This window comes from Equus asinus, chromosome 19 (assembly GCF_041296235.1).
Source record: "Equus asinus isolate D_3611 breed Donkey chromosome 19, EquAss-T2T_v2, whole genome shotgun sequence".
Classification (NCBI taxonomy): Eukaryota; Metazoa; Chordata; class Mammalia; order Perissodactyla; family Equidae; genus Equus; species Equus asinus.
The window spans coordinates 12,171,266-12,183,757 of record NC_091808.1 but is presented as its reverse complement, the minus strand read 5'-3'; the positions used below and the strand labels follow the sequence as shown (position 1 = coordinate 12,183,757).

At 37.7% G+C, this 12,492-nt stretch overlaps 1 protein-coding gene across 6 annotated transcripts in view; it reads left to right on the top strand.

Moving 5' to 3' along the window:
* CCL20 (C-C motif chemokine ligand 20) overlaps nt 1–9,116 on the top strand; it is a 43,779-nt gene extending 34,663 nt beyond the window's left edge. For 2 of the 6 annotated variants that reach the window (XM_070489550.1, XM_070489553.1), the window contains 3 exons: nt 7,020–7,131; nt 7,849–7,926; nt 8,620–9,116. In XM_070489550.1, coding sequence (XP_070345651.1) covers nt 7,020–7,131; nt 7,849–7,926; nt 8,620–8,641 — 212 coding nt within the window. In that variant the 3' untranslated portion in view covers nt 8,642–9,116. Of the gene's footprint in view, nt 1–3,172; nt 5,917–7,016; nt 7,132–7,848; nt 7,927–8,619 lie in introns of those variants that run through there. The other 4 variants (XM_070489549.1, XM_070489552.1, XM_014835978.3 and 1 more) reach the window with 3 other exon arrangements.
* Nucleotides 9,117–12,492: the final 3,376 nt, after the last annotated feature.

The following is a 12,492-nucleotide window of genomic DNA, read 5'->3' as shown; positions in this document are numbered from 1 at the left end:
CAGTAAGGAATGTGTTTGTCCCCGGAGCTCAGAAGCAGTCAGGACCCACTTGTGTGGAAGCCAGGAAGCTCCAGGCTGGCTGGTCCTTTGTCCCCACTCCCCCTTGTAGAAATCAAATATCGTTCTTCCTTGCTTTCACAGCACATTCCCTACTAAAATATCTGGCACCTGGTGGGTGCTCAATAAATGCTGTTTTAAAAGGAACTCCTACCATCTTTCAAAAAACTTTTCAAGGAACCCCTATCAGAAAGAGAATGGTCTTTGATGGGCATTCCGTTAGCATGATATGTTTCATGTTCATTTGCCATAAAACTGGAAGGAGCGTTAAGTAACTTTTAAATGATCACATTTTGTTAACAATTTCTGTGAAAATGTTTCATATAATGTGAATATGGCGCTTACCTCCTATTGCTTTGGTTTATAGTTATTTGTGAGTTTTAACTGTCTTATTATAAATTCCCTTGAATTCAGTCATCATGTTCTAGCCATATGTATATACTACTAAGTACCTTCCACATAAGACACTTGTCAAATTTTTTCTGAAAAACGAAACAGAAAAACTGAGTAAAACACTGAGACTACTACATGCAGGAATTAGGACTCATTAGGAATGTGTCTGGGATATTTGAAAAGAATGTCTACAAAATAAATAGGCTTCTAATAAATTAGCTTTGAAATAATTTTCTTATATGAACCTTTTCATTAGCATGTTCATTGACTGACCCAAAGGATCAGCTGAAGATCACCTTTTAAAGAGTTTTTAGGTGACAAATATGAAATAATACATCTATCAAACTAAGCAAAGGCAAATACAATGTCAATCAATACAAAAAAGTACCAAAAAATCAATTCTCTCTTACAGTTATTAAAGGGAGAAGAAAATAAGACAGAAAGACAAATACATATTTCACTCATATGTGGAAGATAAACAAATAAACATGTAGAAAAGGAGAACAGATTGGTGGTTATCAGAGGGTAGGGGGTGTGGGGTGGGTGAAAGGAGTGAGGGGGCACATGTGTATAGTGATGGATAAAAACTAGATTATTGGTGGTGAAAACAACGCAGTCTATACAGGAACTGAAATATAATAATGTACACATGGAATTTACACAATGTTATAAACCCATGTGACCTCAATAAAATAATTTAAAAAAAAGAGATGTGATTAAGAGATGAGAGAGAGGGAGAAGAAGAGAGACTACAGGAATGGAGGAAGAGGGATAAATGAACACAGATTCCCAGCAATCAAGAGGAGTCATAAAGAAAGAGGATCTATGGGCTGGGGTGAGTGTCAGATGTAGGTAGGTGGAGAAATTTTTTGTTGTTATTACAGGTTTTATGGAGATATAATTCACATACCATAAAATTCACCCTTTTAAAGTGAACAATTCAATGTGTTTTAGTGTATTCATGGTGTTACACAAATGTCATCACTATCTATTTTTAGATTGAAAGAATGAGAAGGAAACTACATACCCATTAGCAGTCACTCTCTATTCCCGTCCCTTTCCCCTGACACCACAACCTAGCAGTAGACAATCCATCTACCGTAGGCTTACCACAGGAAGTAGCCCTACTTCCTGTCTCTGTAGGTTTACCAATTCCAAACACTTCTTACAAATGGAATCATATAATATGTAGCTTTTTTCCACTTAGTATAATGTTTTCAAAGTTCATCCATGGTATAGCATCTATCAGTACATCATTCATTCTTATTGCCAAATAATATTCCGTTGTACAAATTTATCACATTTTATTTATCTATTCATCAGTTGATGACATTTGGATTGTTTCCACTTTTTGACTATTATGAATAATGCTACCATGAACATTCATATACAAGTTTCTATGTGGATGTATATTTTCATTTCCCCCGGGTGCATACCTAGGAGTGGAATTTCTAGGTCATGTGGTAATTTTATGATTAACAATTGGATAAGTTGTCAAACTGTTTTACAAAGTGACTGCACCATTTTTAATTCCCATCGACAATGTATGAGGGTTCCAATTGGTCCACATCACTGCCAACACTTATCTTTTTGATTACAGCCATTGTAGTGAGTGTAAAGTGATATGTCATTGTGATTTTGATTTATATTTTTGTAATGACTAATGATGTTGAGTATCTTTTTATGTACCTGTTGGTCATTTATATATCTTTAGAGAAATGTCTATTCAAATATTTTGCCCATTTTTAAATTGGGCTATTTTTCTTTTTATTATTGAGTTGTAAGAGTTTTTCGTATATTCTCTGTACAACTAGAAGTCCCTTATCAGATATGTGATTTGCAAATATTTCCTACCTTTCTGTGGATTGATTTTTTCACATTTTTTATAGTATCCTTTGAAGCACAAAAGTTTATAATTTTGATATAGTCTAGTTTATTTGTTTTTAATTTTGTCACTTGAACTTTTGGTGTTGTATCTGAAAAACCATTGCCCAACTCAAGGTCATGAACATTTACTCCTATGTTTTCTTCTAAGAGTTTCTTAGTTTTAGCTCTTATAGTTAGGTCTATGATCCACTTTGAGTTAATTTTTGTGTAAGGTGTGAGGTAGGGGCTTAACATCATTCTTTTGCAGATGGATAACCTGTTGTCCCACCATGATTCATTGAAAAGACTGTTTTTTCCATCCTTGAATGGTTTTGGCACTGTAATAAAAGAACCAGTTGACCACAGACGTGGGGGTTTATATCTGGACTCCCAGTTCTGTTCCATTGATCTATATGTCTACACTTATGACAGTACCACATGTCTTGATTAGCGTGGTTTTGTGGTAAGTTTTGGAATCAGGAAGTGTAAGCCCTTTGGCTTTATTCTTCCTTTTTACAATTGTTTTGGCTATTTGGGATCCTTTGTTAATTACACATGAATTTGAGTATTGACTTTTTCATTTCTGCAAAGAAGCCAGCTGGGATTTTGATAGAAATTGTGTTGAATCTGTAGATCAGTTTGGGGAGTACTGCCATCTTAAGAATGTTAAGTCTTCCAATCCTTGACATGGGATGTCTTTCCGTTTATTTAGAAGTCTTCTTTAACTTCTTTAATAGGATTTTGTCACTTTTAGTTATGCTTTTCACTTCTTTTGTTAAATTTATACCCAGGTATTTTATTCTTTTTGATGCTATTGTAAAAATGATTATTTTCTTAATTTCATTTTCAGGTTTTTCATTGATAGCGTAAAGAAATACAGTTGATTTCTTGTATATTGATCTTGAATCTTGCAACCTTGCTGAATTTATTAGTTCTAATAGTTTTTTAGTGGATGCTTTAGGATTTTCTATATACGAGATCATGTCATCTGCAAACTGGATAGTTACTACTTCCTTTCCAATCTGGGTGGGTTTCCCCTTTTCTTGCCTAATTGTCCTGTCTAGAACCTTCAGTACAATGTTGAATAGAAGCGGTGAGAGTGAACATCCCTGTCTTGGTCTTGACCTCAGGGGGAAAGCATTCAGTCTTTCAACATTAAGTACGATATTAGCTGTGCTGATGACCTTTATCAGGTTGAGGAAGTTCTCTACTATTTCTAATTTGTTGAGTGTTTTATTATGATAAGGTGTTCCATTTTGTCAAATGTCTTTCGTACAATTTTGTTTTTTATTCTGTTAATACTGTGTATTACATTTCCTGTGATAAATCCCCCTTGGTTATAGTGCGTAATCCTTTTTCTATGTTGCTTCATACAGTTTACTAGTATTTTTTAAAGGATTTTTGTGTCTGTTTTCATAAGGGATATTGGTCTGTAGTTTTCTTGTGATGTCTTCATCTTTTTTTGATATCAGTGTAGTACTGTCCTTGTAGAATGAGTTAGAAGTTGTTCCATCTTCTTCTCCTTTTTGGAAAAGTTTGTGAAGGATTGATTTTAATTTTTCTCTGAATGCTTGGCAGAATTTACCAGTGAAGCCATCGGATTTGGGCTTTTCTACGTGGGGATATTTTTATTACCAATTTGATATCTTTGCTTATTATAGAGCTATTCAGACTTTCTGTGTCTACTTGAGTCAGTTCCAGTAATTTGCGTCTTTCTAATAATTTGTCCCTTTCGTCTATATTATCTCATTTATTGGCATACAGTTGTTTATAGTATTTCCTTTTAGTTCTTTTTATTTCTTAAAGTTGTTAGTGATTTCATCTCTTTCATTCCAGAGTTTAGCGATTTTTCTTCTCTCTACTCCCCCCTCTTTCTTGGTTAGTCTGGTTAAAGCTTGTTAATTTTGCTGACATTTAAAAAAAAAGAATTTGGCTTCATTGATTTCCTCTATCATTTTGCTATTTCCTACTTCATTTATCCTCACTATAAGTTTCCCTCTGAGCATTGCTTTCATTGCATCACATAAGTTTTGGTACGTTGTGTTTTCATTTTAATTCTTGTCCAACTTTTATTATTAAATTGTCTATTCCTCCCTTCAGTTCTGTCAGGTTTTGCTTCATGTATTTTGAGGTGCTGTTGTTAGGTGTATATACAGTCATAAATTTCGTATCTTCCTGATGGATTCATCCTTTATCCATGTGGAACTCTTTCTTTACCACTAGTAACATTTTTGTTTTAAAATTTTTGTCTATTTTGTCAGATATATGCATAGCCACTACAGTTCTCTTTTGTTTACTATGTGCATAGTATATCTTTTTCAATCCATTTACTTTCAACCTATTTATGTTTAGTGGACAGTTCTTTTTTATGATTTCAATGTTTTTAAACTTTTTAAATGATAATATAATGCTATTCACACTTTTCTTTTGATGTACAGTTCTGTGAATTTTAACACGTGTAGATGTGTGTAACCATGCCCATAATGGGATAGAAAATAATTCCATCACCCCCTAGAACTCCCTTGTGTTATCCTTTACATTCACACCCTTCCTGCAAACTCAATCCCTAGCATACAACGATAATCTCCCTAGTGGAGAGTTCTTATTAACCATCATAAGTTAGGAATTCGTATCACATTATTATTGTTATCACTATTATTTGACATTTGTTTTGTTGATTAACCACTGCTGATAGTCTTTTTTCTTCAACCCTTCTGAGGCTTTGTATTGAGCTATGTAACTACATCAGCATGAAGAGTTAAGGGCAGGTGGGGATTATTTTCTGGGCTGCAATATTGATTAGAGTTGTGTAAATGTAGAAGATTCTTAGAAGAATTGACACAAAATCAAGAGGAAGCTGAGGCTTGAGTCTTACTTAAGGGCTAGCATTTTCCACTAAAACTGGGGACACTACTACGGTGTTGTATTACCTGATCTGAATCGTATCCTAGAAATTCAAGGTCTTTGCTGATAGCTGAGCACCAGCTATGCAATGGTAATGCATGTCCTAGTATGCCTGGCATCCTACCTCATTCTCCTCCTCCCCCAATGGCTCTGGAAAGCAAACGGAGTGTAACAATAGGAGTTCTGGAATGTTCCAGTGTGGGGCTGACCTTTGTATCATGGTTAATCCTTGTCTTCTCTTTTCAGAGAAATTAGATTAAGTTAAACTGGATAGAAACCTTTACTAGGTTACAGGACTGAACTGCTTTTCCCTCCTTGAAAATCCAAAGGATTTAACAGGATTTTCCCCTTCTCAACCCCTGCCCTCCGCCCTGACCTTCACACCTTCCCAACACTAGGGAAAGGAAGGAAGTTTTCCCTGTGGTTTTGCTGTGTGACGAAATGATGGGGCAGATTGATCAATGGGGAAAACCCCACGTGAGAACACGCCTTCTCTGTACATTCCCAATATTTACTATAAGTAGAGCCATCCCAAGCCCAGGCTGCTATCAGAGCATAACAGCGCTCTCAAGGTACTGAGTACCCAGCATTGAGCAGGTCTATTCTTTGAGCTGAAAATGATGTGTGGCAGCAAGAGTTTGCTCCTGGCTGCTTTGATGTCAGTACTGCTGCTCCACCTCTGCAGCAAGTCAGAAGGTAAGTGCCACTCTTTCTGCTAGCACAGGAGGAAAAACTATTTTCATTCTCAGCTAAGCCTTGAGCTCGTCTGGGGGTCCGCAAGGGATGGAAGGCTGTTAGAAAGTCTTCAAAGGACAGTGATGGGTGTTGTCAGCTCATTGGTGAGTGGAGGAAGGAAAGCTTACTGCTGCTGATTAGGATTTCCTTTATACTGTCAATCAATCCCAGCAGAGTTTGGAGGTGGGTGGACTCTTAGAGACCTCAAGCTCCAGAACAAGTTCAAAGTGCTGTTTCTGGGAGTGATGTAAGTTGTGTAACATTAACAGTGAAGGAAATGCAGGGAACACTTTCAACTTTCTCACCTCCCGACTAAATAGTATCAGTAAAGTTCAAAACTCATGATTCAGGGGTAGATTATAGCACTGGACTTTTTAAACCTTGCAAGGCCTGGGGGATATCACTTGCCAACTTTGAGATAACATCTATCCATCACCTTACAGCAGGTTATAATTTAACTTGGGGGAGTGTCTAAGGACTGCTTTATTACTGAGAATCCATCACTTTTAGCAACAGCTACATTCCTGAAAATGCACATGTTGAACTTTTATGAGCAAAATTAAAAATTCCCGTTAACTAATATTACAATTCCAAAGTGCTTTAGTTGTAGCTCTTATAAGCAACTCCTATAAATCACATTTTCCTTCTTGTCCTCCCCCTCCTCTCAATACTCATAGCCAGATAATAGATTAAAATCTGCCAATTTGTTCATTTTCTGAATTTGGAAGTTTATTTATAAGAGTTTCTTCAAGTGGAAGGTACTCATATTGTTGCGTGATTGTCAGTTTGTATTTTTTACTAAAGATACTCCTTTTATGAGAAGTCACATGTTTCTAAACTGTATTATTGAATCGAAATTTCCCAGTACACAAACTATTTTTTTTTAAGAGAATTGGACGCTATGTTGAATTGGGTCTCAAAGACATTGTAACTGTGCCTCTAAATAGTTTATTTACCATATAAATCAGATTCTAGGTTTTCCGTGACTCCAAGTAGTTCCATAATACCTATCACAGAACAAGTTCATTCATGTGGACTCAATACCTTTTATTTCTTTTCAGCAGCAAGCAGCTTTGACTGCTGCCTCCGATATACAGCACATGTCCTTCATCCCAAATTTATCGTGGGCTTCACCCAGCAGCTGGCCAATGAAGCTTGTGACATCAATGCAATCATGTAAGTTACTAATTGATTTTAACTCAATTGCATCAAGAGTACATGGGAATTTCAGATATAAAAATTTTTTGCCTTTTTGGAGTTTCATTCAGAAATAACTGAAGTAGCAAAGATAGATTTCTTTTAATAGTACAGATCTATTTCAAAGTCCACTTTAAATAGGACTGGAATAAGACAAAGCTTAGTTTTTTAAAAAAAGAATTTAGTTGAGTAGAAAATCACTTTCTAAGATAAACTTATAGGCTACTAAAATGCTGTCTCAGGAAAATACAGAAGATATAAACTTTGAAATGATCATCTTATACCAGAAAACATTTGGCGCTGTATGTAAAGACTCAGTAATTATACTGTCACATATAATCTTCTTGATTTATACTGGATATTATACTTTAGAATGGTATAAGTTATTGATTAGATATATACATATTTCATGTAACCACCATCAACAAAATTAAATAGCAATTCTAGGATTTTATCTCCCGCTATTGCACAACCATTTGTTAAACTGCAGAAGTTAGGGAGAATTGATTTCATTTTTTGCATTGAGCTTTATCAGAAGCAATTTTCTTCGTGCATTTTGTTTCACCTCTGAATGAAATAAATAAAATGTTCAGTGTGTAGAGCCATCAACTGGAATATGAAATTTCCATTGCACATTCTGTGAAAAAAGCCATTTAAAACCTCTTTAAGCACAAATCGAATTTTCTGATTCTTCAGCTTCTACACAAAGAAAAAATTAGCTGTGTGTGCAGATCCAAAGAAGAAATGGGTGAAACAAGCTGTGCATATCCTCAGGTATGGAATGTTCACAATCAATTAGCCTCTCTCCAAATGTGTGGGGCAAGGGCTTTGTGCAGAGTGGTGGATCACTGAGATTCTTTAGCCTGAAAATGGCATAATTTTTAAAGGGGAAATTTGAGTTGGACCATGAAAACGAAAATTAATTTTTTCCACTCATAGATCATTTCTATTATTTTAAAAATATTTTGTGTATGACATAATATATATTTTATTTATATTTTTTAAATTTAGTGATTTTTTGTGTAGAGCAATCTAAGTGATAGCCACTAGTTGATTGATTCTTGTTGCAAAGATGCCTACTATTTATATAATTTACAGACTACATGACATTTGATTGTTTGTTAAACACTGAAAAATAAACAGTTAAAAGAGATCAATGGTTCTGATTCACACTGGTGACAATAGAGAGGCGTAATAATGGACAGCAGTCACCTAACAGCAGGGTACCATAGACACTGAACTTGAAGACAAAATAAGTGTTCATATCCTCTTTCTGTCATTAGATAGCTGACTTATGTAGGGCAAGGTCCATCCTCTCTGAACCTCGATTACCTCATAAGCACTCTGAGCTGCTTGGCATTTGCAGATGTGATTCGGCAATGAGAGGCTATCTTTAGGTACCAAAGCCATTCCTGATAGCCAGTCACTCTGTCTTCACTTATTCTGTTGTCCTTTTTCTCTTTACAGCCAAAGAGTCAAGAAGATGTAAAAACTGATTCTCTCTGGAATGGAATTGGATACAGTCCAAGAGTGAAAAGAACCTGGCTGGAGTTGCTGGTTTCACTTGCACATCGTTCATGGTTTAGCACTTATCTGACTCGTGCCACATTGGACTTGTCCAGTTAATGAAGTTGATTCATATTGCATCATAGTTTGCTTTGTTAAGCATCATGTTAGAGTCAAACTCTATTTTATGTTAAGTTATTTATATATGTGCATTTTTTGTGTTTCGCTATTTAATGCTAATTTCCCATAAGCTACTTGGTTTAGTCTGAGCTATAAAATCATGTTTGGAGGAATGAGATCATATGGACTTTCTTCTAAGCAGGAAGTTATTTTTAAAAAACTGTTTAACACTCTTCTGTTTACTTACTTTTGTTTCCTAAAGGTTTTGTTGTAATTACTTTGTAAAAGAGAAAAGTGATGATGAGAAGAATAAATATTAAAAATAAAAGAACCAAAAATTGTTTGTTGATTGAGTTATATAGCATTTATTAAGCTGTATATTAAAAATATTTAAAGGTATAGTAAATATGAAAATTTTCTCAAAAATTGTATTTCCCATTTACTTCTTCCCCTGCCTTTATTCTCTGTCCCTCATGGTCCTGGACATCATTCTACATAAATTACAATGGAAAGATTTTTTTCTTTTTTTGATTTGAAATCCTCCAAAGCAAAAATTAGAAAGATTTTATATCTGAGATTCATAGTTCAGTGTTTGTTGGTATAAAACTTTTTAAAATAAAGAAATGTACCCATACACTTTGTGACTACAGGGACACAACCACCATTTAGAAAATGCTTTGGGAAATCACTTAGTCCATCATTTTGCCACCACCAGGGAGCTAGGAATGGGCATCTCAGCCCAGGAACATTTCTAAACTTCGGAAGCCCTCTTGAGTCATCGTTAAGTAGTTTCCAAAAAGAACATGACTACACAGAGGAGCCTTAGAAATTAATTGCCTCACTAAGCATAGGAGAGACTTCCAATGTGTGAAACCCAGCAAGAACCCAGAAATAAGACAAAACGACAACATTCACGCCCCAGAGTTCCCGGAGCATCTCGACACAGTGCTCAGATTCCCAAGGCCACGAAGGGTTACTGGAGGCAGGCACACCGACAATGTGATGCAAGACTCACAAGTCCGAAATGCAGGGCAATGGTGGGTCATTTGGTGTATGGCCAAGATCTGGAAGTATCTCAATAGGCTCTAAAGGCAGCTCTGTGCCCAGAAACAACAACATTGAGTCATCAGGGAAAGTATGCTCAATATCCTGTTGGTTCATTCACCAACCATGGGTTAGTACCTATTTCGTGCCAGGCACCGAGCCAAGTGAAGCTTGAGACACCAAGAGATAAAGTTAGGACTTGGTCCTCGCTCCCAAGTAATTAAGACTGAGCAGTGTGGTGAGAGGGAGGAGACGGCGAGTAATTCAGCTGTTATAACACACGGTGGTGAGCACTTGGATAAAGAGCCACACGTGCTGTAGGGCATCCACAGCGAGGGCTTCCAGAAGGAAAGCATATTTGGTTGAACTGTATTTTTTTCTTCTTTTCCCCAAAGCCCCCCAGTACATAGTTGTATATTCTAGTTGTAGGTCCTTCTAGTTCTGCTATGTGGGACGCTGCCTCAGCATGGCTTGATGAGCAGTGCTAAGTCTGTGCCCAGGATCCAAACTGGTGAAACTCTGGGCCACCAAAGCAGAGCCCGTGAACTTAACCACTCAGCCGTGGGGCTGGGTCCCTGGTTGAAGCATACTAAACAGCCAATATTCAATATTCTTTTTTTTTTAAAAGGTTTTAATTTTTTCCTTTTTCTCCCCAAAGACCCCCAGTACAAAGTTGTATATTCTTAGTTGTGGGTCCTTCTAGTTGTGGTGTGTGGGATGCCACCTCAGCATGGCTTGATGAACGGTGTCATGTCTGCACCCAGGATCTGAACTGGCGGAACCCTGGGCCGCAGAAGAGGAGCGTGCGAACTTAACCACTTGGCCACGGGGCCAGCCCCAATATTCAATATTCTTGAAGTATGAAGGTGACAACTGCATATGGTTCAGCCCAATACTTGAGCTGAAGGGCCAGTAGCCACCACCCAGTTGGAAAAGGGCAGCAGGGGCTGTTTGGAAATATCTGGGGGCATGTTTTAGTTGTCACAATGTCTGAATGTGGGCTACTATAGGCATTCAGTGAGCAGGAGACAGAGATGTTAAGCCTATCGGAATGCACAGGATAGTCCTGCACAATGAAGAATTTTGTTGTTGTTGTTAGTGCCATTGAATGATCCTGTGGACAGCAGAGTGGAGCCCTGCCCCGTCTTTTTGTGCCATCTTCTCACCTTCTAGCACTGTATCAAGAAATGCCCCACTCTACTCATAAGTTTCTCATGGCCAGTTGTTTTGGAAGTGGGAGACCAGGCCCTTCTTCCTAGTCTGTCCTAGTCTGGAAGCGCCACTGAAACCTGTCTACCGTGGGTGTCCCTGCTTATATTTGAAATACCCATGGCATAGCTTTCAGCATTACAGCAACATGCAGCCGCCACAGTATGACAATCAACAGATGGGTGGTGTGGCCCCCTGAGTGGGAAACGAACGTGGGCCACGGTGAAAAGAGCACGAAATCTTAACCACAAGACCACAAGGGTTGGCTAATGAAAAACCATCCTACCCAGAATGTCGATTGTGCCACCAATTGAGCAATACTGGTTGAAGTGGAATGTTATGTAAAGAGTGGGGCTTAGGGTGGAGTAGTTGCAGATTAGGTGAAACTGTAACCTCAACTAAGTTTAGTGGTTTGAACTTGGATGTAGAAACAGTGGGGAACCACTGGAAAAGTCAAAGGAAGAGGAAAGAGAGGAGAGACAGATGATGGAAGCAGAGGCACCAGAGAGAGCTGCAATGAGTAAGGTGAGAATTCAATTTAAGTCATGGCAAAAAGAAAGGTGCAGAAGAGATGGGTTTGGGATTCCTGAGAATCATCCTGGACAGCCCTCACTCCTACCCCTTCCAGTCATTCCCTCTTGGAACAGCACAGCCAGAGAGGGCCATTGTCAGGGGATGACACATTTGGCTAACTGCTGGGAGGCCTCACCAGGCGAGCTCTGCAGAACCAGGAAAGTAGCACATTTTGTTACTGTTCTGAAGGTGTCTGAATCTTTTGGGGCCAGGAGTATTAATAACTATTAGCTGAGTTCCTGCAGACTGAAATTTTCAGGCCAGAAAGCCAATTTATTAAGCAACAATGAAAACATTCCAGTGTTAAGTGCATGGGCATAAGCAGATGGGCAGATCAGTGCATTCCCCTCATGAGGTCAAATTGGACTCACAAAGCCAGATTGTTAAGTCTGCAGTCAGAGTGCAGAGCAGAGTCTCAAACACAGTTTGAAGGTTTAATTCCTTAGTCTTACCGCGCTAACCATGTTCTTGGATTAGGGAAGTCATGCCCAAATCACAGCTCTTCTTTTTCTTTTTTTTCAATTTGCAAAATATATATCTTTCTATTTAATTTTCAGCTGAGATATAATTTACGTATAGTAAAATACATGAATCTTAAGCGTACAGCTTCATGAATTTTCGCATATGTACATAGCTGCGTGGAAACTCTGGGCCATTCAAGAGATTAAATGTTTCCAGCACCCAGAAGGCTCCCTCATGCCCGTTTACCTTGTCCAGTCCCAGGCTAACAGCTGTTCTGTCTTATTTCGCAATAGATTAGTTTGCCTCTTCTTGATATCATGTAAGTAAAACTATATGGAATGTACATTTTGGTGTGTGGCTCCTTTCACTAGCATCTTCTGTCTTTTTAACTTATTTTTAATTATACGTGTAATACATGAATTCGTT